This window comes from Cimex lectularius, unplaced genomic scaffold (assembly GCF_000648675.2).
Source record: "Cimex lectularius strain Harlan isolate CLEC.00 unplaced genomic scaffold, Clec_2.1 scaffold252, whole genome shotgun sequence".
Taxonomy (NCBI): Eukaryota; Metazoa; Arthropoda; class Insecta; order Hemiptera; family Cimicidae; genus Cimex; species Cimex lectularius.
In genome coordinates this window covers 134,115-161,928 of record NW_019392777.1, presented here as the reverse complement: position 1 = coordinate 161,928, position 27,814 = coordinate 134,115, and the positions used below count along the sequence as shown (strand labels likewise).

At 35.3% G+C, this 27,814-nt stretch overlaps 2 protein-coding genes across 6 annotated transcripts in view; both read right to left on the bottom strand.

Annotated features, from left to right (window-relative positions):
* LOC106670827 (insulin-like growth factor 2 mRNA-binding protein 2) overlaps nucleotides 1–17,941 on the bottom strand; it is a 67,047-nt gene extending 49,106 nt beyond the window's left edge. For both annotated transcript variants that reach the window (XM_014401457.2, XM_014401458.2), the window contains exons 1-3: nucleotides 17,524–17,941; nucleotides 17,382–17,445; nucleotides 17,261–17,320 (exon numbers count right to left, since the gene is read on the bottom strand). In XM_014401457.2, the coding sequence (XP_014256943.1) occupies nucleotides 17,261–17,320; nucleotides 17,382–17,445; nucleotides 17,524–17,698 (299 nt within the window). In that variant the 5' untranslated portion in view covers nucleotides 17,699–17,941. The remainder of the gene's footprint in view (nucleotides 1–17,260; nucleotides 17,321–17,381; nucleotides 17,446–17,523) is intronic.
* A 1,234-nt stretch (nucleotides 17,942–19,175) lies between these two features.
* Nucleotides 19,176–27,032, bottom strand: LOC106670878 (E3 ubiquitin-protein ligase Siah1-like). Of its 4 annotated transcripts, none has more exons than XM_014401535.2 (11): nucleotides 26,815–27,032; nucleotides 25,253–25,368; nucleotides 25,129–25,198; nucleotides 24,948–25,072; nucleotides 24,806–24,882; nucleotides 24,600–24,747; nucleotides 24,333–24,539; nucleotides 24,045–24,262; nucleotides 23,872–23,984; nucleotides 19,519–19,825; nucleotides 19,176–19,464 (listed from the first exon to the last, which is right to left on the bottom strand). In XM_014401535.2, the coding sequence occupies exons 1-11, from the start codon at nucleotides 26,832–26,834 to the stop codon at nucleotides 19,423–19,425; spliced, it is 1,443 nt and encodes a 480-aa protein (XP_014257021.1). In that variant the 5' UTR covers nucleotides 26,835–27,032; the 3' UTR covers nucleotides 19,176–19,422. The 4 variants fall into 4 exon arrangements, with proteins under 4 accessions (XP_014257021.1, XP_014257022.1, XP_014257020.1 ...); XM_014401536.2 differs by having other exon boundaries at nucleotides 24,948–25,051; XM_014401534.2 differs by lacking the exon at nucleotides 26,815–27,032 and adding an exon at nucleotides 25,432–25,747 and having other exon boundaries at nucleotides 24,948–25,051.
* Nucleotides 27,033–27,814: the final 782 nt, after the last annotated feature.

Sequence of the window (27,814 nt, the reverse complement as noted above, 5' to 3'; positions counted from 1 at the left end):
AAATAATCTTGTCCCAGATTTACCCTTCGAATTTGTATTTGGTCGGGCATATCTTTTTCGTTCAACCGTGTTGAGAACCAACCTTGTGGCCTGGGTGAAGGTTGAAAGACTTAAGTGTAGGGATTAATCGTTTCAGGATGATCTGGAATATTTTTGAGAAGAGTGGGAGTAGGATAACTGGACGGGTAAGGAAGATAATGTTCGAATACTTCCAGAGCAAAAGGAAAATGTTTGGTGAAAGTATAACACGAGGAGTTCTAAAAAAATTAAGTTATAAATTTCTTATACAGGTTGGTGCATTTTTTGAAGCACCATTGGAGAAACCATGCACCTGCTTAAAATTTTCACTTAATTTTATTCTTAAAACAAATTTTTTAGTAACCCCTGAAAAAAAAATTATGTTCAATTTCTAATGTCAAAGTGGTAATAATTGAATACGTAAAAAAAAAATTATGCCGTGTGCAGTATGCCGCCGAGGGCCGAGTCTTCAGGGCCGCCATTTTGAAAATTCATCCCCTATCGAGTCACCCTCCAACCCCCTGTCGATAGGGGTGGCCAGAGGAAAAGAGCATGGAGGGACGGTTCGTGGTAAAAAGATCAAAAAATGTTAAACTAAATTGCCTTTTTCTTTCAATTTTTCTCCATGGCTATCCCCTGACGTTATTAGTAATATACAGGGTGTCGCAGTTTGTATCCTTTAATAATAAAATCCCCCTTTCAAAACCGCTTTACAACGGTATTATTGTGAAAGGTTGTGAAAGTAGAACTGTTAATTTTCTATAAATACATAATTTTTCTTAAGACAGTCGATGGAAGGAATAAATCTGGAGGCAGAGGAGTGAGAAAATATGAACGCTGGAAAGATAAGGAAGAGAGAAAAAAACCAAGGACGTTTGGATCCTAGACCTAGACCAAAGGGTACCCAGGTAATTCTACCTACGATCTACCTGGAGGCCCAGCGAAAAGAAGAAAAAAAATTCTACCTAGGACCAACCGAAAAAGGGCCTCCACGGATGTTATTATTACACCTGAGGAGGCTTGGAGAAAGGGCCATTGAAAGAAAAACACTCCCAGACACGGTTTGGGTGAAGGGGAAAAGTCGGCGGGCTAACGACAAATTCCTAGAATAGGAATTTTAACGGGAGGGCTCGTCCTGGACTGGATTTTGGGACGTGAAATCGTAGTGAGAACCTCAGAATAGAAGTAGAAAGAGTCAAAACCACACAAATCCGATATTATATTGGGAAATCGTGGCCGAAATGTAGAGAATTCCGACAAATTACGTTAAAAACAAAGAATTTTATACCATTGAATTTTGGCCAAATTCGACAGGTAAATTTGAACAAGATTATTTACTGCTAGAATTCCTAAGATTTACCCCCCTCCAGAATTCTGTCGAATAATGGCCAAACACCGTAAGAATTTTTAAGAATTGGGACGAGTCTTAGGCAAAAATCGTGAGATATTCTAAGCATTCGGACGAATCATGGCCAAAAATATTTAAATTCTACGAATTCTGTCGAATATCAGCCAAAAATCGTATAATTTCTAAGAATTCAGTCGAATAATGACCTCAAAATCTTCCAAATTCTGAGAATTTTGTTGAATAGTGGCCAAAAATAGATAAAATTTCTGGACGAATCATGACTAAAAATCTTTGAAATTCTAAGAATTATTTCAAATCTTGGTGAAATCCGTGAGAATTTATAAGTATTGAGACGAATTTTGGGCAAAAATCCTGATAATTTCTAAGAATTCTGTGGACTATTGACCAAAAATCGTGAGTGTTATTAAGAAGTCGGGTGAGTGTTGGGCAAAAATCTTCGAAATTTTAAGAATTCTGTTGAACATTGGCCAAAAATCGTGAGGATTGACATGACAAAAATTCTTTGAAATTCTAAAAATTCTTGTAGAATATTAGCCGAAAATCGTAAAAATTTATGGACGAATCATGTCACAACCAGATTGTGTTAAAAATTAAAAGGAACGAAATTCCGTACAAACCGTTTTTCATAACTACAAGCGAAAGAATTGCGTAGAAAAATTTTTGCGTCAAACGCAGAAATTCATCCGAAAGCCAGTAACTTTTTAACGATGAGAGAGGGAGAGATTGAGAAATTCTAAGAATTCTGTCGAATAATGGTCTAAAACAGAGAGAATTTTTAAGAATTGGGACAAGTATTGGCCAAAAACCGTGAGAATTTCTAAGAATTCTAATTAAAAATAAATATATAATGACTAAAAATATTTGAAATTGTAAGAATTCCGTTGAATATTTGCCAAAAACTGAAAATTTATAAAACTTCGAAAATCTTGTGCAAAAACCGTGAAATTCTACGAATTCTGTCGTATATTGACCAAAAATCAACAGAATTTCTAAGAAGTCGGACGAGCCGTGGGCAAAAATATTTGAAATTCTAAGAATAATGTTGAATATTTGAAAATGACATCTTGAAATTTAAAGAATTCTGTCAAATTTTGGCCAAAAACCGTGAGAATGTATATTCATTGAGACGTATGTTGGGCAAAATTGTTGAGAAATTAAGAATTCTGTTGAATAATTGCCAAAAATTGTGATAACTTCCGGACGAATCATGACCAAAAATCTTTGAAATTCTAAGAACCCTGTCGAATAATGGTCTAAAACCGTGAGTATTTCAAAGAATTCGGACGAATTTTGGGCAAAAATAGTGAGAATTTCTAGGAATTCTGATGAATATTGGCCACAGATCGTGAGACATTCTACGAATTCTGTTTCGTATTGGCTAAAAATCGTAAGAATTTCTAAGAATTCGAACGAATCAAGAGATTTTTTTTGAATTTTGAGAATTCTGTCTAATATTGGCCAGAAATTGTGGGAATTTTTGAGAATTCTGCGAAACTTGGCCAAAAATTGTGATTATTTGTACGAATTCGGTCGAATCTAGGCCAAAAACAGTTCAAATTTCTTAAACTACGGATGAATCCTAGCCATGTGGCTAAATCAAAACCTGCTGGTCAGTACAGACCTTATTAAGTTCAAAAAGCGGGCAAAATAAAGACGAGATAGATTCTAGCCCGTGCAACCACCAGCCGCGTCCCTTTCTTGTTTTTCACCGCACCATTCCTTTCGATCCCCAAAATTTCGACGGGGGTCCGTAAAATCGATAAGCAATCAGCAGTCGTAGGCGCTTCCTGCCCTCGTGCCGACACCCAGAGCTATGAAAACCCACCCCCGCAACGCTGAGAAATCCACCCTCCTACGATGAAATAATTGTAAGGGGGTGCCATTCCGTTCGGGTCCGCCAAGCTTCCCTCTACCAAAAAAAAAAAAAGACCGAGGCCGATTCATTTCCTGTGAGAAATCACCCGAGCATGTATCAAGGGAATGGGTGTCTTGCCAAGATTTCATCTAGTTTTTTTACTATTTTTGATTATAAATTAACACGAACTTGTATTTATGCGGTTTTATTGTTAATAATAAGAATTTGACCGATTTTAAACAACATGAATTGTAATTGACCATGGAATTAGAAGAATTACTCTTAGCTTAAAAATTAATCGACCATGGAATTCCACGAACAATTCCAGGATTTAACGATTTCAACAATAATTAACAATGAAATACTAAGAATTTGTCCCTGCTTAGACAATATAGATTGTAATTGACCAAGGATTTCTAAGAATGTCAATTTGGTTAATAATTGACTATGGAATTACGTGAAATCATCCAAAGTCTTAGAAATTCTCATGGGTTTTTGACAAAAAATCGCCAGAATTCTTAGAGATTCAAAGCTTTTTGGCCAAGATTCGACGTAATTCTTAGAAATTTTCACGGTTTATAGAGAAGATTCGAAACAATTTTTAGAAATTTGAACTGGTTTTGGCTTAAATTCGACCGAATTCGTAGAGATTCTCACAATTTCCAGGTTCGGCATAATAATTAAAAATTCTCACGTTTTTGGCCAAGATTTATCAGAATTCTCAAAAATTCCCACAATTTCTGCCCAAGATTCGATAGAATCCGAAATATTTCTAAGATTTTTGGTCATAATTCGTCCGAATTCTTAGAAATTCTCACGAGTTTTGGCCAATATTCAATTCTAAGAATTCTGTTGAATATTTGCAAAAAATCGTGAAAATTTCTAAGAAGTCGGACGTATCATGACGAAAAATCTTTGAAATTTGAAAAATTCTGTTGAATATTGGTCAATAATCGTGAAAATTCTGGGCGAGTCATGACCAAAAATCTTTGAAATTCAAAAAATTCTGTTGAATATTGGGCAATAATCGTGAAAATTTCTGGGCGTCACGACCAAAAATCTTTGAAATTCGAAAAATTCTGTTGAATATTGGTCAATAATTGTGAAAATTTCTGGGCGTCATAACCAAAAATCTTTGAAATTCAAAAAATTCTGTTGAATATTGGGCAATAATCGTAAAAATTTCTGGGCGAGTCACGACCAAAAATCTTTGAAATTCAAAAAATTCTGTTGAATATTGGTCAAAACCTTAACCAAAAATGTAATTACAACACATACACCAAAAATATTTTAAAAAATGTGTCACCAAAAGGCAGAAATTTGATTTAAAAAAAAAAAAAACCGGCAACATTTTTGAGGAACCTTTAAAAATTTCTGACAAATTGTCCTTTCTAAAACCCAAACGGGAAAAGTAAAATGTCCACTAGTTAAGCAGAAAAATCTTAAATCAACCCAAAATGCATGTAAAAAGAGAAAAGTCTTGTAAAATGTCTACTTGAAAATCAGAAAAAATATAGTAAACCCAAAATTCCAATTCGTATACAACAAATTCTTAGAAATTCTCACGGTTTTTGGCCAATATTCTTGGAATTTCTCATGAAGGAATTTCTTTCCTTTTCGGAGGATTCGTCCAGACTAGCCAACTTGGATAATAATTGACCATGAAATTCCATGGTGCAAGGTTAAATTATTGGGACACTGATTGACTATGGAATTATGATTATTATTACAAGCTTAACAAATTGGCTATGGAGTTACGAAAATTATTCTTAGCTCAAACATAATAATTGGCTAGGGGATGGCAAGAATTTCCATTTCCAGTTGAATTAGATTGTAATGAACCATTCTAAGAATTCGTCCAGTCTAGACAATTTGGATAATAATTGACCATGAAAAACTACTAGGTTAAACTATTTGGACACTGATTGACTGTGGAATTATAACAATTATTCCAAGCATAACCAATATGGATATTAATTGACCATAGAATTACTTCAAACTTAACCAATTTGGATATTAATTAGCTATGGAAAAACAAGAATTACTCTTTGCTTAAACATAATAATTTTTTAGGGGATTGCAAGAGTTTCAATTTCCAATCTAAGAATTCGTCCAGTCTAGACAATTTGGATAATAAATGACTATGGAATTCCAAAAATCCGATTGTTTCTGGAAAATTTGGAATCTCTAGAAGAAGGTCCAGATTTTAAATGACCAAGGAATACTGAGAAGTGTTCAGGTGTTGGACAATACGGGAAATAATTTTAACTGATGTTATTACCACATTTCTTTTCCAAAAACAGAGGGAACCAAGTCCAAATTTGTTATAAGTGTTGTTTTTTGACATTTCGGGTTCAACAGCCGAAGTTCAAAGCACTTTTGGACATGTTTAATTTGTAAAATACCGATGACTCACTCATTCGGATTTCTGACCCGTGATAATTGTCAAGCGTTCCCCTCGCCCTGAGGAGAAAGAAAATAAAGAAAATAAAAACCGGCCCGGGTGCGGGTTCTCCCATTCAGAAAGAGAAGGATCTTTTTCTATAGACGGGGCCACGTGGCTTTTACAATTTCCTCCCAGTGTCCCAGTGCCGAAGCCCAGTGGCATCTCCGGCCGGGGGCGGCGTTTCGCGTCCAATTGGACGAGGACGCGGCGGCGCCGTGCGGACCCGACAAATGGCCACCTAGCCAAGTCCTTGGTGGTTCGCCACGCCTCTCAAACGGGCACCACTGCACACGGTAAAATTTCCCCGCGGGCCACGTGGCCTCCCGATGAAAACCACGTGCTTACTTCGACATGAGAAATAGCGAGGCGTGACAAACTCGATTTATACGAGGTGATCTGGGAAGGTTTCGACCCAGCGAGATAAGGCGGACCCAATTACTCACTACTATACCGTATATGGGATCTCCTCTCTACCACTCTCTCTCACACTCTCTTGCTCCATTACATAATAAATTTTCTTCTTCTAGAAATTCTAGTTTGCTAATTGTCCTGAATACGCTGAAATCTAATGATTATTAGGGGTTTTTCAACGTACTATGGACAAATAGAACCTGACGAACTCTTGGAATTCCATAATCGTACAATTATCCTCCAAATTGTCATGGACTGGACGGATTCGTAGAACTCCTCGGTCAATATTATAATCTAAATTTAATTGGAAATAGAAATTTTTGCAAGTACATAATCATGATGGTTCATAGCATTTCTTGGTCTATTAGGTTAGGAATAAATTCTGAAACACCTATTGAATAATTGGAGTAATTCTAGACATTCCACGGTCAATTATTACAATAAATTGAATGGTCGTAATTCTACGGCCAAATTCACCCAAATTATCAAGACCAGGAGATTTCTTGGAATTCCATGGGTCAATTATAACCTAAATTGTCTAAACCTGGACTAATTATTTGGATTCCAAGGATATATGTTACAAATTGTACAAAGTGTGAGGAATTTTTGAAATATTTGGTCAACGATTATCCAGTTTGTTTGTCGACTGACGTATCTGAGTATATTATGATCAATTACTATACAAATTAAAATAAGACCTATAAAATCCACTAGTACCATTGTTAAATCGTTTAAGCCTGGATTAATGTATAGAGTCCTAAGATACATTGTACTAAATTGTGTAAAATCTGATGAATTTTTGAAGTATCTAGTCCAATGATACTTATAATTAGATCCAACGATTATCGAATTTTTCTATGGATTAAAGCATTATACAAAATTATTTAAAACCTGTAGAATTCTTAGAATTCCATAGTCAATTATTAACCAAATCATCTAAGACGGGACTAATTCTTGGTATTCCGTAGTCAATTAGAACATAAATTGTCTAATCGTAGACTAATTCTTGGAATTCCTTAGAAAATTATTATCCAACTTGTATAAGGCTGGTTATTTTTGGAATTCCATAGTCAATTACTATCCAAATCGTCCGAGACTGGACTAATTCTTGGTATTCCGTAGTCAATTAGAACATAAATTGTCTAACCTCAGACTATTTCGTGGAATTCCAAAGTGAATTATTATCCAAATTGTGTAAGTACGGTTATTTTTGAAATTCCATAATCAGTTATTGTCCAATTCTTGGAATTCCTTAGAAAATTTATATCCAACTTGTATAAGGCCGGTTATTTTTGGAATTCCATAGTCAATTATTATCCAAATCTTCTAAGGCTGGATTAATTCTTGGTATTCCGTAGTCATTTAGAACATGCATTCTCCCTCCCTCTATCTCTCTCTCTCTCTCTGTCTCTGTCTCTCTCTCTCTCTCTCTCTCTCTCTCTCTCTCTCTCTCTCTCTCTCTCTCTCTCTAACTCACTCACACCCTCCCTTTTATTTCCCATTTCTATCTCATGTCCTTCCTGTGGATTAACGCATTATACAAAATCATCTAAAACCTGTAGAATTCCTGGAATCCCATAGGCAATTATTATCCAAATCTTCTAAGACGGGACTAATTCTTGGTATTCCGTAGTCAATTAGAACATAAATTGTCTAACCTCAGACTAATTCTTGGAATCCCAAAGTGAATTATTATCCAAATTGTGTAAGTCTGGTTATTTTTGGAATTCCATAATCATTTATTGTCCAATTCTTGGAATTCTACGGTCAATCATATTAACAAAGACCGGACAGATTCTTAGAACTCCTCGGTTGGAAATTATCCAAAATTTCAAAGATTCTTGAATTTTTTGGTCAATTAGGTTAGGTCCATATTGTGAAAAACCTAATAAATAATTGGGATTCTATAGTCAATTATTGTCCAAATCTTTAAACGCCGGAATAATTCTTGGAATTCTATGGTCAAAAGACTGAACTAATTCATAGAAATCCTTGGTCAATCACGGCTTAAATTCAATTGAAAACCCGAATTTTTGCGATCCTAAAATCAATTATTTTTCAAAATGTCAAAGATTGGAATAATTAATTTCTTCGTCAATTAGGTTGTCTAAATTGTGAAAGATGAATTAATAACTAGAATGAAATTTTTTAAATGCCATAATCAATTATTGTCCAAATAAATTCTTAAAATTCCATAGTCAATTATTGTCCACATTATTAATACCTGGGTTAATTCCTGAAATTCTATGGTCAATAATTATTCAAATTATCAAAGACTGCATAAATTCTTTTAGCTCCTTAGAGAACGAACTCTAAATTGTCTAAGCGTCGATGAATTGTTCGATTTCCATAGTCAATTATTGTCCAAATCGTTTAGCCTGAAGTTATCCTTGGACTCTCATGGGCAATTATTATCCAAACTTTTCTAACACCTACCAAATTGTTGAGATTCCGTGATTAACCTTTATCCTAATTGACTATGAACTTGAATTCTTGGAATTCCAATGTCATTTACTAACCAAATTGTTTAAGAATTTACGAATTCTTGGTATCCTTTAGGCAATTATTATTCAAATTATTTGAGCCTGGAGTAATTAATTCTTAGAATTCCAAAGGCAATCATTAAACACATAGTGAAAGGCCTGAAAAATTATTCATATCTCTTAGTCAATTATTATCCAAATTATTTAAAGCTGGGGTAATTTTTAGAATTCCGTCGACAATCTTTAAACCAATTCTGAGGGGTCTAACAAATTCTTGGAATCTCTTAGTCAATTGTTATCCAAATTATTTGAGCCTGGAGTAATTCTTAGAATTCCAAACGCAATTATTAAACACATAGTGAAAGGTCTGACAAATTCTTCGTATCTCTTAGTCAATTATTATCCAAATTATTTAAACCTGGGGTAATTTTTAGAATTCCGTCGGCAATCATTAAACCAATTCTGAGAGGTCTAACGAATTCTTGGAATCTCTTAGTCAATTATTATCCAAATTGTTTGAGCCTGGAGTAATTCTTAGAATTCCATGGTAACCATTAAACAAACTGTGAAAGGCCTGACGAATTGTTGCAATCCTATAGTCAATTATTACCCAAATTGTTTAAGACCTTAAGAATTCTTGGTATTTCTCAGTCAAATATTATCCAAATTGTTTGAGCCTGGAGTAATTCATAAGATATATTATATACATATCATATCGTTTTTATGGTCAATCGTTATCCAAATTGTCTACGGCCTGTCGAATCAAATTCCGTTTTATCGCTGTCCAAATTTTCCAGACCCCTAATTCTTGGCATCCCAGATCCAGCCATTAAAATCCAAACACAACAAACAACCAAAAATGGTCGGTCGTTCGTAAAAAGTTGTCCGCGGAGGGGAGGCATCGCCATTGTTTATCTCCCCCTCGGTGGTCATCCCTGCAACACCCTGTACATTGTGGGTAATCGTCGATGGAACTGCAAACTTTACAGTATTTTAAAGTATCTTTTATCACTCCACTTAATTAACCTCTTCCTTCTCTATGACATGAATGTTTCCATAGATCCAAAAACATCTTATTCAATATCATTTAAGACACTCCTCCTCTTTCAGGGGCCCCTCAGGGCACCGGACACAGTCCTATTTTTTCTTAATATATACATAATCAATGATCTTTAAGACTTAAAAAAGTTCAGATTATTATGCAGACGACAAAATATCACAATTTTTCCTCGAATGACAGGTTCATTCTGATCCATTGTCTACTTAGGGTTCGCCTTGTCTCGCTGTTTCCACCACACCAACAGGCGGCTATTATTGAAATTATTTACTCGCGTACCGTTAATATTTTTCTCACGATGAGGGTCTGATTACATGATTGTAAACATAGAACTTAGAACGTTATATTTTCTTTCCTGTTGGGGTCCAACCGAAATGTAAATAGACAAAAGGGTTTTTGGCAAATGTTTAAATATAAAAAAAATGAAAAGGAATTAAATAAAGGGGGATTACATCAGGTCCTTTCTTTCCCCTCTGGTTGGCCAACGTCTTCCTTTTTCTATTTCGCAAATCTAGTTGATCCAGGGGCCGAGAATAGCCGTGAGATAGACGAATAGCGTCTCATCCGCTATTTGTCCAAAGTTGAAAAGAGGGTGAAAAAGAAAAAAAAATAATAGGGCTGGCCGTTTTATCTATTATTCTGTTTCGGGTGTAGTAGGTAAGGGGGGTGAACTAGTAGAATAGTTTCAAAACTAGCCTGCCACCCCTTGTCGTTTCGGTCGGCCATTCCGCACCCCTCTGGATGATAGTTACGACCCCCCTTTGCTAGGATTATAGACACACGGTAATAATAGAACAAAAGGGGTGGGATTTTTTTCGGAGGGGGCTGGTTTCTCAACGTTTCCAGAGGGAAATTCTCATAGAAACTTTGTTGATAGATTCTAGTTTCTAGCGGTTCGCTTGACCCGGACACGGCACAAAAGGTGGGACAAGTTGTTCCAGATTGTCTGAAGGAAGGCCTTTTTTGTCTCGGTGACAAAGAGGCGAAACTGCTGATTCGTGTGCGACAGCGAGGCAAAGCGGACCCAAAATACGCCAGAATTCTAAAGAGAGTATTCATGTTCTAATTGATTACCAAAAATTAATCCAGCCTTAGACGATTTGGATAATAATTCACTATGGAATTCCAAAAATAACCAGCCTTATACAAATTGGATAATTATTCTGTATGTAGGTTCCAGAAAAACATTTTCTTTATTTTGCCAACGTTTCGATCTTCATTGAGATCATAAAGATCATCATCATGATCTCAATAAAGATCGAAACGTTGGCACGATAAGGAAAATGTTTTTTTGAAACCTACATCACACCAGTCAGCATCTCACGATCTCCGAATAATCATTGATTAACGGTCACTAATCACCACACAAAATTGGATAATAATTGTCTAAGGAATTCCAAGAATTAGTCTGAGGTTGACAATTTATGTTCTAATTAATTACGGAATATCAAGAATTAGTCCCGTCTTAGATGATTTGGTTAATAATTGACTATGGAATTCTAAAAATAACCAAACATAATTTGGATAATAATTCACTTTGGAATTCCAATAATTAGTTTGAGGTTAGACAATTTATGTTCTAATTGATTACGGAATACCAAGAATTAGACCAATTTCAGACAATTTGGATAATAATTGACTATGGAATTCCAAAAATAACCAGCTTTATTCAATTTGGGTAACAATTTTCTAAGGAATTCCAAGAATTAGTCTGAGGTTAGTAATTTATGATCTAAATGACTACGGACTACCAAGAATTAGCCCAGTCTTAGACGATTTGGATAATAATTGACTATGGAATTCTAAAAATTGCCAAACTTACATAATTTAGATAATAATTGACTATGGAATTCCAAAAATAGCCAGCTTTATTCAATTTGGCTAATAATTTTCTAAGGAATTCCAAGAATTAGTCTGAGGTTGACAATGTATGTTCAAATTGACTACGGAATACCAACAATTAGTCCAGTCTTAGACGATTTGGATAATAATTAACTATGGAATTCTAAAAATAACCAAACTTACATAATTTGGATAATACATAATTCACTTTGGAATTCCAATAATTAGTTTGAGGTTAGACAATTTACGTTCTAATTGACTACGGAATACTAAGAATTAGTCCCATCTTAGACGATTTGGTTAAGAATTGACTATGGAATTCTAGAAATTCTACAGGTTTTATATAATTTTGTATAATGCGTTAACCCATAGAAAAATTCGATAATCGTAGGATCTAATTAGAAGTATCATTGGACCAGATACTTCAAAAATTACTCAGATTGTACACAATTTAGTACATGTTAGGAATCTATAAAATTAATCTACGCTTAAATGAATTAATAATGGTAATAGTGAACTATGGAATTTTATAGGTCTTGTTTTAATTTGTAGAACAGTTGATCATAGTATACTCAGATGAATCGGTCCACAAACAAACTGGATCGTTGACCAAATAGTTCAAAAATTCCTCACACTTTGCACAATTTGTAACATATATCATGGCAATCAAAATAATTAGTCCAGGTTTAGACAATTTGGATTATAATTGACCCAGGAAGTTCAAGAAATCGCCTGATCTTGACGATTTGCGTAAATTTAGCCGTAGAATTATAATCATTCAATTTATTGTAATAATTGACCATGGAATTACTAGAATTAATCCATACCAAGATTTCGTTAGATCTTAAACAATTTTAATAATAATTGATCATAAAATTCCAAGAATTAGTCTAAACTTAAATAATTTTGATATTAATTGATTATAACTCCAGGCTTTAACGATTTGGATAATAATTGACTGTAGAATATCAAGAATACATATGTACCGTTTAAAGAATCAAAACGATTCATTTTGCCATTGGATGAAGCCAAATTTCCCACTCTTCTACCTTTATTAATGAGAAAAAATTAATTTAGGAATCAATAGAATCCATTTATTTAAGGGATGAAGCCCATGTTGAGTTGAACCTCGATTTTATTATTTATTAACCAAAAGGTTTTATAGGTGTAAATTAATATACGTCCTGGCACTTTAAGATCTGAAATTTTACGGTTGACCACCTATTAATTTATATCTCATCTTTATCAATTTTCCTTAGGGTTACCGTTTCGTCAATTATACACCCGCCATGGAAATGACCATATCAAATACGTATTGATTTTATCTCAATCGTAATTTACTCAAAGAATTGACCATTCCTATCGGACGAAACTAAACAGAATGCTCCACCGATTAGGTTTTTATCTATTGGGCGATATTTGTAGAATGCAGCCATCGCTAGGATGTATTGTACTCTGTTATGGACTATAGACCCAAGTTCGACAAAAATAACTGTCACGATTAAGAAAGAATTGTACATTTCAAAGGAAATATTCATCTCGACAGAACGAAACTATGATTTCTTCATAAACTAACATGCGATCTGGACATGAAGTATATCTTTCTGTCGTTCGCTATATTGACCTACCAAGAACAAAAACGATCCCCTAATAAAACAAGGACAGTTCTTTAGGAGAAAGATTCCTAATGAAATAAATTATTGACCTTTGATCACGTAACTATTGATTTTTGGTTTTCCTGTATGATTTTCATTTGACTATGAAACCCATTGACTTAATCTCGATTAATTAAAACAAATTGTTCATCTATGACCGCGTAGCTGTTCTGTTTAGTATAATTCGTGTAACCCGGAACGAATATGGAAGGTTTTCTACCGAAACAGAATTCTTTAGGATTTCCTTGGTTCTTTAGGAGAAATGATCATACAAATTCATGAAATCATTGACCTAACCTTGATTCATTAAAACAAATTATTGACCTTTGATCACATAGTTATGATTATGAGAGTAAAACAAGAATTCAGGCCTCAACGAAAAATTTTTTAGATGAATGTTCCTTAGTAGAGCCAATGATCACACTTCTTGAAACCATTGACCTAACCTCAATAACAACGATTCCTAATAAAACTAATTATTGACCTATGATCACGTAGCTATTTGTTTCTCTGTATGATTTTCATTTGACTGTGAAACCATTGACTTAACCCCAATTAATTTAAAAAAATTATTGACCTATGATAACATAGTTACGAGGGTAAAACAAGAATTCAGGCCTCAAAGAAACAAATTTTAGATGAATGTTTCCCTAGTTGAACAATGATCTACAATTCTTGAAACCATTGACCTAACCTCAATGACAACAATTCCTAATTAAACAAATTATTGACCTATGATCACGTAACTATTGGTTTCTCTGTATGATTTTCATTTGACTGTGAAACCATTGACTTAACCTCGATTAATTAAAACAAATTATTGACCTATGATCACGTAACGATTGGTTTCTCTGTATGATTTTTATTTGACTGTGAAACCATTGCCTTAACCCCGATTAATTAAAACAAATTATTGACCTATGACACGTAGCTATAGTTTTTCTGTACAATTCATGAAACCATTGATCTAATCGAAAGGAGTACGGAAAGTTTTTTTCGAAACAGAACGTTTTATGTTTTCTTAGCTTCTTTCGTAGAAATGATACAAATTCATGACACCATCAAAGACAACAATTCCTAATTAAACAAATTATTGACTTATGATCACGTAGCTATTGGTTTCCCCGTATAATTTTAATTTCACTGTGAAACCATTGACTTAATCTCGATTAATTAAAACAATTATTGTCCTATGATCACGTAGCTATTGGTTTCCCCGTATAATTTTAATTTCACTGTGAAACCATTGACTTAATCTCGATTAATTAAAACAAATTATTGACCTATGATCACGTAGTTAGTTTTTCTGTACAATTCATAAACCATTGACCTAATCGAATGGAATACGGAAAGTTTTTTCGAAACAGAACGCTTTATGTTTTCTTAGGTTCTTTAGAAGAAATGATACAAATTCATGATACCATCGGTACCATCAATGACACCAATTCCTAATGAAACAAATTATTGACTTATGACCACGTAGCTGTTGGTTTCCCTGTTTTGTTCATGAAACCATTGACTTAACCTCGATTAATTAAACCAAAGTATTGACTTATGATACGTAGCTATTGATTTCCCTATTTATGAAACCAATGACCTAACCTTAATGACGATTCCCAATAAAACAAATTATTGCCCTACAAGCGCGTAGCTTTCCCTGTACAATTCATAAAACCACTGACTTAACCTCGATTAATTAAACAAATTGTTGATCTATAATCTATTTCTGTACAATTCTTGAAACCATTGAGCTAACCTCTATGACACCGATTCCCAATGAAAGAAATTAGTCAGACCCATAGAACTATTGACCTACGATCACTTCCTTATAATTTCTATCATAAAATAAGAATTCCATGCTTCAACGAAACCGAACAAAAGTGTGAGAATATTTTGCTCTTATGTAACAATTATCGTACAACCCATGAAACTATTGACCCCGTTTTGTTTTAAATGTAGATACCTCGTTTCTCCCTTTTGTCGTCAAATCAGTGCAAATCGTCGATAATGTTCGAACAATAGGATTTCCACTTCGACCTATCGCCAAACTTTCTAAAAATTTTAAGTATCTGGAAACAAAGGCCGTCGACCGTTGTCAACAAAATTAGGCCGGTTTTAGATAATAGCTCGAGGAAAAGGGCCAGAGAGAATTGTATATAAATAAATATACATAATAATAATTTTTTTAATGTATTCAGTTCTCCCTCCATGGCTTTGATGATGGCGATTGCGTGTTAAAATGGTCGTCGGCCACCCTTTCGTAGGGATAGAAACGCCCTAGAAAATAGTCGAAGGGTGGTCCGCACGGCCTCTCTTTGCCACGACAGTTGGCCCCTCTATGGGAAGGGAAAAAAGAAATAGTTGAACCATGATAGAACGGTGAGGGGGTTCCGGGGAGGATACGAGACTATGAATAGGGCAGATGTGTGACGTGAGGGTGTTCTACGCCTATTATCTAGCCCTCGCACGGTTCCCATGGGGGTTATTTCACGCAGGAGTGATATTACAATCGACCGTTCTGCATTGGGTGAAGCGAAGCCGGGCGGACCCGACGATACAACCGTTCTAAAAATGGCGGCCGAAAAAAATTGACATGCGAAGAATATGTATAAATATGATCTACAATGCACTGTGTTGTTCTCATTCTCTTAAAATATATGTAATTAATTATGATCGATCATGATTTGATCAAGACAAAAAAATTAATATCACACAATCCACAGAATCACGTGAAAAAACTCCTTTTTTCCCTACTTGAAAATCATAAAATCCGAGTAGAATCATGACTTTCCTCCCGTTATGATTTTGATTCCAATGATCAAATGGGAAAACTAGTTATAAAACTCGATATTATTTACAACGATTACAGCTCTTAATACAGTAGAAAGTTAATTATGATCGGCCATGATTTGATCATGACTAAAACCAAAAATTAAAATCATCATCATCAGCACAATCCATTAAAAACCACGTGAAAAACTCCTCTTTGCACTCTTCTAAAACCATAGAATCTGTGAAGAAAGTAATCATGAACAAACATGATTTTCCTCGTGATGATGATTCCAATGATCAAATTAGAAACGAGCTATAAAACGCGATATTAACGACAAAGATTTCAGCTTTTTATTACGTATGATCGATCAATATTAAAAAGAAAAAGAAAAGAAAATCACACAATCCTTAAAAAACGTGAAAAACACTTCTCCCTCTCACTCTCTCTCTCTCTCTTTAAAAGGCATGAAATATTTGGAGAAAGTAATCATGAACGAACATAATTTTCCTCATGATGATGATTCCAATGATCAAATTGAAACAAAGCCATAAAACGCGATATTGTCGACAAAAATTTCAGCTTTTTATTACGGTATAAAGTTAATCATGATCGATCATGACTAAAAAGAAAATGAAAAGAAAATCATAAAAGCTAAAGACGTGAAAAACACTTCTCCTCTCCCTTCAAAAGTCATGAAATATGCGAAGAAAGTAATCATGACCAATCATGATTTTTTTACACTTATGATCATGAAGATTCTAATGATCAAATTGGAAAGAAGCTATAAAACTATAAAAGAAACAAAAAAAATCATACCATCCATTAAAACCACGTGCTCTCTTCATAAAAAAGTAACACCATTGTTGAAATTAATCATGAACAGACATAATTTTGATCATGATTTTTTTTTTTTTTAAGTTTAAATAAAACCAACTCATATTTTTTCTTTGAAAAGTATAAAATCATTTGAGAAAATAAGCATGTTTTTCCCTCATGATTATGATGAAAATCATAATGGTCAAATTGAAAACGAGTTTACGCTGTCGTCAAATGTGGATAGGCAGACCAAAATGATAATTGCTCAGACCAAAATCGAGCAAACAATGCATAAAATAAAAAATTCAAAAAGTAGACTGGTTATTATTGCAAATATTTTTTTGAAATATGGTCAGATCATGTTGATCGTGATCAAGCCTCTATTCTATTAATAAAGGACAATCATGATGTTAATCATATTTCATCCATCTTGCGCAGGACCTGTGGCCATCTATTGCGTCGGCAAGGTTCATTTTTATATATATTTTTAATTATGTATTATTATTTTTAGAAGATTGTCTGTTTCAGGACTTACATGAAATTTGTCGTTGTCATCGGTTCGCCAGCGCCGACTTCTGTCGGAAGCCTGATTGGCCTGTAAAAAATCTTTGAGTTTCTATTCACATTCTGTTGTCGGTCGAACGATGGCCACTTACCTTCTTTTCTGTACGGCGGCGACAGATGGCTCGACGACGATCTGGACGCCGAGGAAAGTCGTCCCTGGAAAAGGATTTAAGATGAGGAAAGGAATTTATTTTGTCACCTGTCTTTCTTTCTGGTCGATGAGTTTCGACGAACCGTTGAGCTTGTCGATGGCCCTGTCAGCGAGCGACTGCTCTGTACAGTCGACGAATGCATAGCCGCCACGTTTCAGAAGGACGTTGGTGCAGGTGACAGCGTTCTCGAGGAAGAGGCGCCTCAGGTCATCCTCAGTCGTCTCGTTGGACAGGTTTCCGACGTACAACTTGCTCATAATAAACCTCGGAGCACGCACACACTACTCAATAATTATTTCTAATCTCTTTTTACCTCGAATGGCATTTGCGGTCAACAAGAACCGTTTCGGCGGTCTCACGCTCAGACGTCGTTTCAGTCTTGCCTTCGTATTCAGCTTGTGTCTATTACCGGAAGACCGAAAACGAGATAAACTAACTACGATAACTATACTATACTAATATAAAGTAAATAACTACTAACACAGATGTAAATGGATTTTATTATTTTAATTTCAACAAACTGACCATCTGACTTTTCACAAAAATAAAGTTAAAAACAATAGTATAAATTATTGTAATAAATACAAATATATAAACATAAGTTGCATTTACTTGCACACAAACCAACAAATATATATATATTTTTTTTTACAATTATCAAATAATAAACTAAGCTGATAAAGATGTTAGTACCCATAAACATGCAATGGTACGGGCAAGGACCAGATCAAGGCAGAATTAGGTTAAAATTATGAGTTAATTCATCAATGGCCATCACTGGTAGAGTATTACAAAATTGCCAGGTCTGATCACTGGTGGTCAAGCCCTGAGTTTGCGATGGTGACCATCACCGGTAGAATATTGCAAAATTGTCGGATCTACTCACTGGTGGTCAAGCTTTGAGTAGTGATGGTGACCATCACCGGTAGAATGTTACAAAATTGTCAGATCTGCTCACTGGTGGTCAAGCTTTGAGTAGCTGTGATGGTGACCATCACTGGTAGAATATTACAAAATTGCCAGGTCTGATCACTGGTGGTCAAGCCCTGAGTTTGTGATTGTGACCACCGGTAGAATATTACAAAATTGTAAGATCTGATCACGTAGGTCAAGCCATGAGAAGTTGCGATGGTCACCATCACTGGTAGAATATTACAAAATTGTCAGATCTGCTCTCTGGTGGTCAAGGTTTCAGTAGTCATGCAATGGTCACCATCACCAGTAGAATATTACAAAATTGTCAGATCTGATCACCCATAGTCATCTAGCCCTGAATAGTTGCAATGGTCACCATCACCAGTAGTATATTACAAAATTGTCAGATCTGATCACCCATAGTCATCTAGCTCTGAGTAGTTGCGATGGTCACCATCACCGGTAGAATGTTACAAAATTGTCGGATCTGCTCTCTGGTGGTCAAGGTTTCAGTAGTCATGCAATGGAGACCATCACCAGTAGAATACTACAAAATTGTCAGATCTGATCACCCACTGGTCACCCATCTAGCCCTGAGTAGTTGCAATGGTGACCATCACAAGTAAAATATTACTAAAATGCCAGATCTGATCACCGGAGATAAAGCTCTGACAAGTTGTATTAACATGGTCATAGATTAAAATTGGACTGAAGGATTAAACATTGCCAATAAACCAATAACCATAGATTTTTTAAAAAATGCAGTGATCATCACTGATTGTTCATTTGCTCGATTTAGTCTGGGTTAAATGGAAAGAATTTAAACAAAACAAAATTTTTTATTATAGGTAAATGAGTTAAAATAAATTTTAAAATTTCCCAATTGAATTTGCCTCCTCCCCCCTTCACAGCGTATGGCAGTATAATTAAAATATAATAAAACAAACGTTCAATTGTTTAATCCCCCTCCCCAAAGACTTGCTTTCATTACAATAAAATTTTAAATAATTTAAAAAAAACAACAGTAAATTGTTTAAAAATCAGTTTTAATAATATATTTGATATCTCAACGGCTAGGCGAAACACGGTCGCCCCACGACTCCATCACCTGCAGAAAAAAAAAAAAAAAATTACCCTAAAAAAATTAATATTAAAGTTTTACCTGAGGCTGTTCTCTATGTGGTTGGGAACCACTGAGGCACTGTGTCGACACCTGCTCACCGCCCGTCCTCGACACTGTCACGTTTATCGTAAGCGCGTTGTCCACAAGGAATTCGTTCAGTGTCGTGAAACAGAAGCGAAACAGTGTCGTTATAGCTAGGTTGAACTTATAGTGCGGTGTGCTCTCTGTCTCGGGGAAGTTGCTGAATGTAAGTTTAGCCTTCGGCGACTCCGCACCTGGCGACTCGCACGTCATCGTCCAAAGAAAGTCCTTCAGCTTCTCCAACTCGCCAAGCCTCCTGACAGTCCTATCAAAGAAAGAAAAAAAAACCATGATATAACAATTAATATTAAAAGTTACAACAAAAACCAAACAATTAAATAATTCAATTATCAATAAACAAAAATACAGCTTAAAAAGATCATTATAAAAAAACTTTTTTTTTACAATTAATTTAAAAAAACAATGTGCTCAAGTTACAAATTAATTTCTCAATGGCTACAGAACAGTTACAAATTAATAAATAAACCCTCTTATTAGGTTGCATCGGTTTTCCAATGCCTTTCTCACAAAAGTAACTAATGGTTTGTCAGAGTTGTCGGCATATCAAATTTCTGACAACTGCTGGGCCAATGAGAGAGCTATTTCCACATAGAACAGGGTGTTTTCCGACGAATACACAGAAAATTGTAACAAAAGGACAACCGACCAATTCTGGTTTTATTTTAAAGACAGACATGATCAGAACCCACTATGAAAAAAAAAGCACCCTGGAAGAAATTATTTCAATACACTCCCCACGGCAAGATGCCCCAAATACCTCAAATATAATTAATTAAACTGAAAAACCTACGCTAACATAAAAAACATCGAAATGACAATAATATCGTATACAGAAACTACAATAAAAGCCTATTAAACAGAAAAATAATAAACTGAAAAATAAATAAAAATATAAAGCAGAATTGAGAATTTTCTTTAAAAATACCTTTTAAACGGCTATTGCCACAATTAAAGTCTAATGTTCTCCCCGATCATCAGTTTGGCTTCCGCCCCCACCATTCCACAGTCCAGCAGGTGTTTCGCGTTGTTGACCGTATATCCTCCTCCCTCGAGCACAAAGAATATTGTATGGGAGCTTTCCTTGATAAGGCACAAGCGTTTGACCGTGAGTGGCACAGGGGACTCATGTACAAATTAAAGCATGTCCTTCCAAATACTCTTTACCTAATATGTACTCCGATCTTATCTAACTGAGCAGTTCTTTCGGGTCCGACAAGGATCAGATTACTCCGAATACTGCTCTCTGGCTGCATGAGTACCGCAGGGCAGTGTGCTCGGACCAATCCTCTACATCCTTTATACTGCAGATATTCCCACTAAACCTACCACCCTACTTGCATCCTTCGCCGATGATACAGCTGTACTATCCTCCAATTCTGATCCTAGGGTTGCTTGGGAAGATCTGCAGGAACATATCTCATGTATAGCAGATTGGTGTAGACAATGGAAAATGAAGATAAACGAAAGCAAGAACGTCCATGTCACATTTACACTCCGAAGCAAACCTCCTCCACAATATACTACAACAACGTTCCTATCCCCAAATCCGACTGCGCTCGCTACCTTGGGTTCCACCTAGACTCACGACTAACATGGAATCAACATACACGACTGACATGACAAAACCTAAACAGACGGTATGGTATGCACAGACTTACAGGACGACAGTCTAAACTATCGACAAAAAACAAACTTACAATTTACAAAACACTACTGCAACCAATTTGGATGTGGGGAACCGCTAAACCTTCCAATATCCAATGTCTCCAATCCTTTCAATCTAAAGTCCTCAGATCCATTGTAAATGCTCCTTATTATGTCTCAAATGCTACCCTCCACAATGACCTTCAAATTTCTTATATCCAAAAATTTATTCCCCAAAAATTTACCAAGTTTCACAAAAAACTCTCCCACCATCCAAGTAGTCTTGCCCAAGCCCTGTCCGATAGAACCCATCCCTACAACCCCCAACCCCATAAGGCATCAAGAGGAAATGGCCCCGTGACCTCCTTTCCGAGTAAAAAAAAAATTAATTAATTAAAAAAATAAATAAAATAAAATAATAATAATTATTATTCAGATATCGTGAGATGCGGTCGGGTGTGATGTAGGTTTCAGAAAAACATTTTCTTTATCGTGCCAACGTTTCGATCTTTTNCGAAATGTTGGCACGATAAAGAAAATGTTTTTCTGAAACCTACATCACACCCGACTGCATCTCACGATATCTGAATAACTATCGATTAACGGTCACTAATCTCTACACAATAATAATAATAATAATTAAAAAACTGAAGAGGGAGGATAACATTGATTATTTTCTCCCCTCAATGTAAATAGTTGTACATAAGTTCACGTATCCGCAAATTACATATTGTAAATAATAATTACAGATTGAAATAAAAATAAATAAAAACAAAGTTAATTAGGCGTTTAAAAAAAATAAAATAAAATAAAAACCTTCAAATATAAGGAAGAAAAAAAAAAGGCAATACTAATGTACAACAAATACTTAAAGATTAGAACAGGGGCATCGGTGACAATGACAGTTAGTCATTGACATGACGCTCATCACTGTAAGGTAACGGTTCCGGGTTCGAATCCAGCAGCCCTGCATCGAACCCAACATACCAATGTTTTTTTTGTTTTTTTTTTTCCAAAAACACCAGGTAAATATATTTGCCTAATAATTCAAGTAAATCTCGTCATCCGTCATAATTTAATAAAGATGGAACATTTAAAAGTACAAAATACAAGAATTTCTGTTTCGTGTTAGGCATAACGTATCATTTGAATATTCCTTACTACCCGCAGAGTTACCAAGTTGAACGGGCAATTTCTTCGTTAAAGAATGATATAGCTGTATTCGATTCAGAAAACCAAAAATGGATCAATTCATTACATTTTATCATAATGTGTTTAAATAATGCAGTATATTTCTCTACTAATTCCTTACCTGCGCGAGTATTTTTAGGTCGTGATATCACACTTTAAATTTGATATTAGAAAAAAAAATGGACGGTCAACAGTTTACCGAAATTTAATCAAAGCCCATAAAACATTGGAATCTAATTATAATAATAATAGATTACAAATTAAATACAACATCGGAGATACTGTATTATTAAAGTATCTTTATTTATCAAGCAAAGCCCATGACAAGACCACAAAATTAATGCCGAGCTATGATGGACCCTTTATCATAGTAAATAAAATATCGGAAGTAAGTTATTTGTTGACCACATCCAAAGAGCCAGATAAAGTAGCAAAAACGTTTCCTAATTGACAAAATGTCCTCTGCAATTGTAAAGAAAGAAAAACATTATGGTAATTTTATTCTTTTTACAAAATAAAATTTTGCGTTTTATACCTTTTAATCAAAACAATTATGGTACAAGTAGATTTATATTATAGACAGGAATAAATGTTTAATATTTTTAAAAAATGATATATTTAGAGTGTCACAGACAAACCATTGCCGAGGATATACAACAATATATGATTAAATTCACTAATTTTGTGGTCCGCTTGACCAATTAATATATTACAATTAATTAAGGTTTTTAGTTGAGATAAAAAAGTCAATGGCACGAGTGGGATTTTTCAAATGTTGTGTAATCAGGTTGGATTATCGACGACAAATGAAATGGCCACGGAGAGCTTTAGTGAAGTGTACTTCAGTTTTAATAATTAAATTCACTAATTTTGTGGTTCGCTTGAACAATTAATATATTACAATTAATTAAGGTTTTTAATCGAGATAAAAAAGTCAGTGGCACGAGCGGGATTCGAACCCACGATCTTCGACTTGATATGCTGCTGCTCTACCACTTGAGCTATCGTGATTTCGACCTACTCGGACAGCAACTTCCCATCTCAACCTCACCTTTTGAATTTTCCCTCCTTTTTGCCATATTGAAAAAACAAGCGGGATTCGAACCCACGACCACTCAGAGTAGTGGTCAGCATAAATTGTGGCCCATCTTGAAATATTTTTTTTTTTGTTACTTTTATCCCAAAAACAGGCAATATTTCATTACCCAAGAATGTCCATTATACAGTAGTTTCGTTGAATATCAAAGATTTTACTCTCATTTTATTTCCTTAATAATGCTAAACAATTAAAATTGTTTCCATGCATAAAAATATAAAAAATTGAAAAACAAAAAAAAATGAATACTAGAAAATGCCGAAGAGGAAAAAACATACATACAGGACCATAAAACACTAACAAAAACTCCCAAACAAGAAAATCAGGATAAATGTAGTATTTTGTTTAAAAATTCTTACCCGAAAACAAACCTCGTCGATACTTCTACCATGAAAACAACATGGAAAAGTTGATCAAAACAATTCATTATAAAATCCTTCCGGTTGTCTGTTCCCAATTCCAGGTTGAAAATCTGCAACGATAGGACATAAAGGAAATATAATTTATTTATTTTATTATTATTTTTTTATACCAATGAAGGTTCAAGGGTAACAGAATTAGGGTGCGATGCGAGGCAGTGGGAAACGAGGTCGTTTTTCAACCCTTGCCATAGGCACTCGCTCTCCTCCGTGAAGAAACAGCTGAGCCTCCTGAAGCCACACATGATGGCGTGCTGAGGCTGCATTGTCAATGGGACAACCGCCTGACACCCTTGGTTCGAACAAGGATAGTTGAGTACAGCGGCAATACCTAGGATAATAAATTTCCATCAGGTTTTGTCTTTTATTAAAGGGGAGGGGGTTTATGTTTTTATGTTTACTTTCAAGCCCGCGCGCTCGTATGTTCGAAAGTGGTCCCCTACACTCGGGGCAGAGGACAAGGCGCGAACGGCAATTCGAGCAGAGCATGTGGCCGAGGAGGCAGAGCCGGATCGGCGGAGTCACGTAGTCCCGGCACACAGGACATTCCAGTGCTGCCAATACTGCTTTCAGCAGCTCCGACTCTTGCAGCGTACTCCTCTGTACACCTTACAAGACAACAATTTCAACCATTCACTTAATTTAAAAAAAAAAAAAAAAAAAATTACTGTTTGAAGAATTCCCGGCTTCTGACTCGGTGACCCTTGACTCAGGGTACGGAGCGGGACGGGGAACGATCCTGTCATGTTGCATCCTTCCGACGCCCGTATCCCTCGCACCAAAGCCCATGTCAAGATGGCCAGAGCCGGACAGACACTGGAAAATTTTAAAATTGAAAATAAATTTCCCGGGTGTTTTAACTTGGCAGGCTTACTCTCAGGTCCTGTGGCAGGTCGTTTGCCTCCTCCCTTGGTATGTCGGCCTGCTGCATTTGAAACTCAGCGCTCAGCCCTAAAAAGAAATTAAAATATGTATTTAAAAAATAATAATAATAAAAAAAAAAGATAATCAAGTACTTGGTGAAGTGATCGGCCCTGTCGTAGAAGGTGTCGTGACTGTATCGACGAGGTTTGGTGCTCTGTACAAATAGACGAAGCCATTTTGGTTGTGGTTGTTGATGCTTACCAACAATGGTGAAATGCTTTAACAATTTTTTTAAAAATATTATATATTAAAAAAAATACTGAAATGACTTACGGTCTATTGTCGATTTCTTCCTGCGGAGCCGGGGCATTGGGGCGTGGCAGCTCTTCCCTACTCTGCACACCTGAAGAAAAAACCAGTCAATTTTGTTTTCTTTTTATTCTTTTTTTTTATTAACCTGGTGCATGGACGATAAGAGAACGCGGTGAAAATGTGTTGGGTATAGCACGTGTCGGGCGTTCAGGACGCTGCACGCCATTCTCCGATGCTCCGGATGTGCTTCCATTCCTGCTTCTAAAACAAACACACAATACTAATGAGCAGAGAGAGAGAGAGAGAAAAAAAAATTGTATCCACCTATTGTCCTTCGTACAAATTGTACAGACAGTGCTTTTATGCGCCATCATATATGTATTTTTTTCTTCTATCAAATTGATAAATCAACAAACAAAATTCATAACAAAATAGTTTCTCCATAAAAAAAAAATCATATGTTTTTCCTCTCCATTAATAATGTTCAACCGTTGTACAATTTCCAAGATGTACAAGGCGCTGGATCACTCCGTACAGTTTAACCCACTGTAACACGACAGCTTAGTTCACACAGCCAAACTAAACTCATAAACATAACAATTTAAGCGCAACGTCAACGATGAATTAGCAAATATCGACGACAATTTTTTCCAAGATTAAACCATGTGTCATTATGATGATTGTGCTGTTTTTAAAATTATGATATGGTGCCATCTTGATGACAATGCTGTTGTAAGTTGTTTGTGTCGTTGATGATTATGCTGTTATGAGAGATGACAAACTCAATAAATCGACTGTCAGCGTCCAGATTAAGCCATTGTTTATGATAAGGAATAAAATTTCATCATTTAGATTGACTGCGTATCGAACTGTACAAAACTGTCAATGACAAATCACAAACAGCAATACCAACGATAAATTTTTCAAACAAAAATTAAGACAAATTTTGTGTCGTTGATGATTATGCTGTTATGAGAGATGACAAACTCAATAAATTGACTGCCAGCATCCAGATTATGATGTTATCAACTTCTGATATGGTTGTTGTTTTATCTTGATGATTGTGCTGTTATAAGTTTGTTATAACGTTCCGTTTCATTTAGATAGACCGGGTATCAAACTGTACTAAACTGTCATGTATGACATGATAAATCTTTCAAGTCAATCATCATCATGATACATTTTTTCAAATAAACACTGATTTATTGTCATTATAATTATGCTGTTACGTTATATAATTATGTGTCAATTAAGGTCAACTGTCAATGCTACATACTCATATATCAAATGATTTAAGCATAAAAAAATGATGCTATTATCGTGTGATAAGGATTTTTGTGTTATTACGATGGTTGTGTGGTTTATCAAGTTTTCGATATTGAGATGATGTTGGACTATTCTAAACTGTCGATGCGACATACCACCAAGTTGGATCATACGTTTTGATTGTCATGTTATGTTGTTATCAGCCTGGTAAAACTTGTGAGTCGATGGAGGATTTTGTCCCTCCTTGGGTTAAAAGTAACAGGTGAGATTGTTTTTGTCGGTTTGGTCATTTCGGACGAGAGTCGATGGCCTACTATCCCAACGGTACAAAAGTTGATCGGATGAGCTCAGAGTTGAACGACCATGATGTAAAACATTCACAGAGCATTTACCCAAACATTATATATTGTTTATTTATATATTATTATTTTGAATCATTACCTGACTGTAATGTGTATCATCTCTCGCCTTCTCAGAGGCGTCCTGAGGTAAAATCGGCCAAAAGGCCCGACAAAGGACGTCGGACAGGCTGGTATGACAAGTTGACAACTCTGTTCCTTTCTAGTGACAACGCATCGCCAAGCGGACCCACTGATGCCCTTTAACACGCTGACACTGACAGCCTGACAGAGAGAACGGTTTACAAACCAGTTCTATAAAGAGTGGCGGAAAGAGAAATCATTAGATCTCCCGCCTTTTTTCGAAAAGTGAGATTGCTTGTTTTTCTTACAAGAAAATTTTATGTTAATTTTTTATCTGACCTAATTTGTCGCTATTTCTTTTCAAATTTTTTTTTTTAACAGTATATTATTATTAAAGTATAAGTTGTTATTAAAAAATTCCTTTAAACGATTGGCAAGAAAATAGGTTTTTTTCATGACAGCAGTTACTACCAGTTCTACGATGGCATAAGACTCGTATAATATAAACATGCTCTACTGTGATAATTAATTAAAGGAAAAATGTAACTTTTGATGACCATTGAATTATAATTGTGATGTTTGTATCGGTGGTGATGGGATTATTGGTCGATGGTTGTTGGCATAAAGAAAACGACTTCAAATCTTGACCGACCTTTCAATTTAATTTTAAATCTTTTTCAAGGCTGTCGCTTGATATCTAAGTGTCCTCTTTTTTTTATTGTTTTATTTATTCCTATCAATTGGTAAATGTTCCATGTTATTTTTCTACGACAGTCTTGAAAAATATTTAAAATTAAATCGAAACATCGGCCAAGATTCGAAGTCATTTTCTTTATGCCAACAACCATCAACTGATAAACCCATCACCACCGATACAAACATCACAATTAAAGGAAAACATTTTATTGCCAAGTTGTAAGGACAAGAGGTAATTAGAGAAACAAATGGCTTAGCGGATATAGTGAGGGAGAAAATTTTTAAGGTCGAAGGCACAGATGAAGAAGGGACTGGACGCAGTA

Excerpts from the sequence above, each read along its gene's own strand:
- LOC106670878 (XM_014401533.2), bottom strand. The coding sequence starts at position 25,481 with ATGATGGCGCATAAAAGCACTGTCTGTACAATTTGTACGAAGGACAAT. Across the intron at positions 25,369-25,431 it reads ATTTGTACGAAGGACAATAG|AAGCAGGAATGGAAGCACAT; the intron begins GTGGATACAATT and ends TGTTTGTTTTAG. Across the intron at positions 23,985-24,044 it reads TTACCCTTGAACCTTCATTG|ATTTTCAACCTGGAATTGGG; the intron begins GTATAAAAAAAT and ends CTATCGTTGCAG.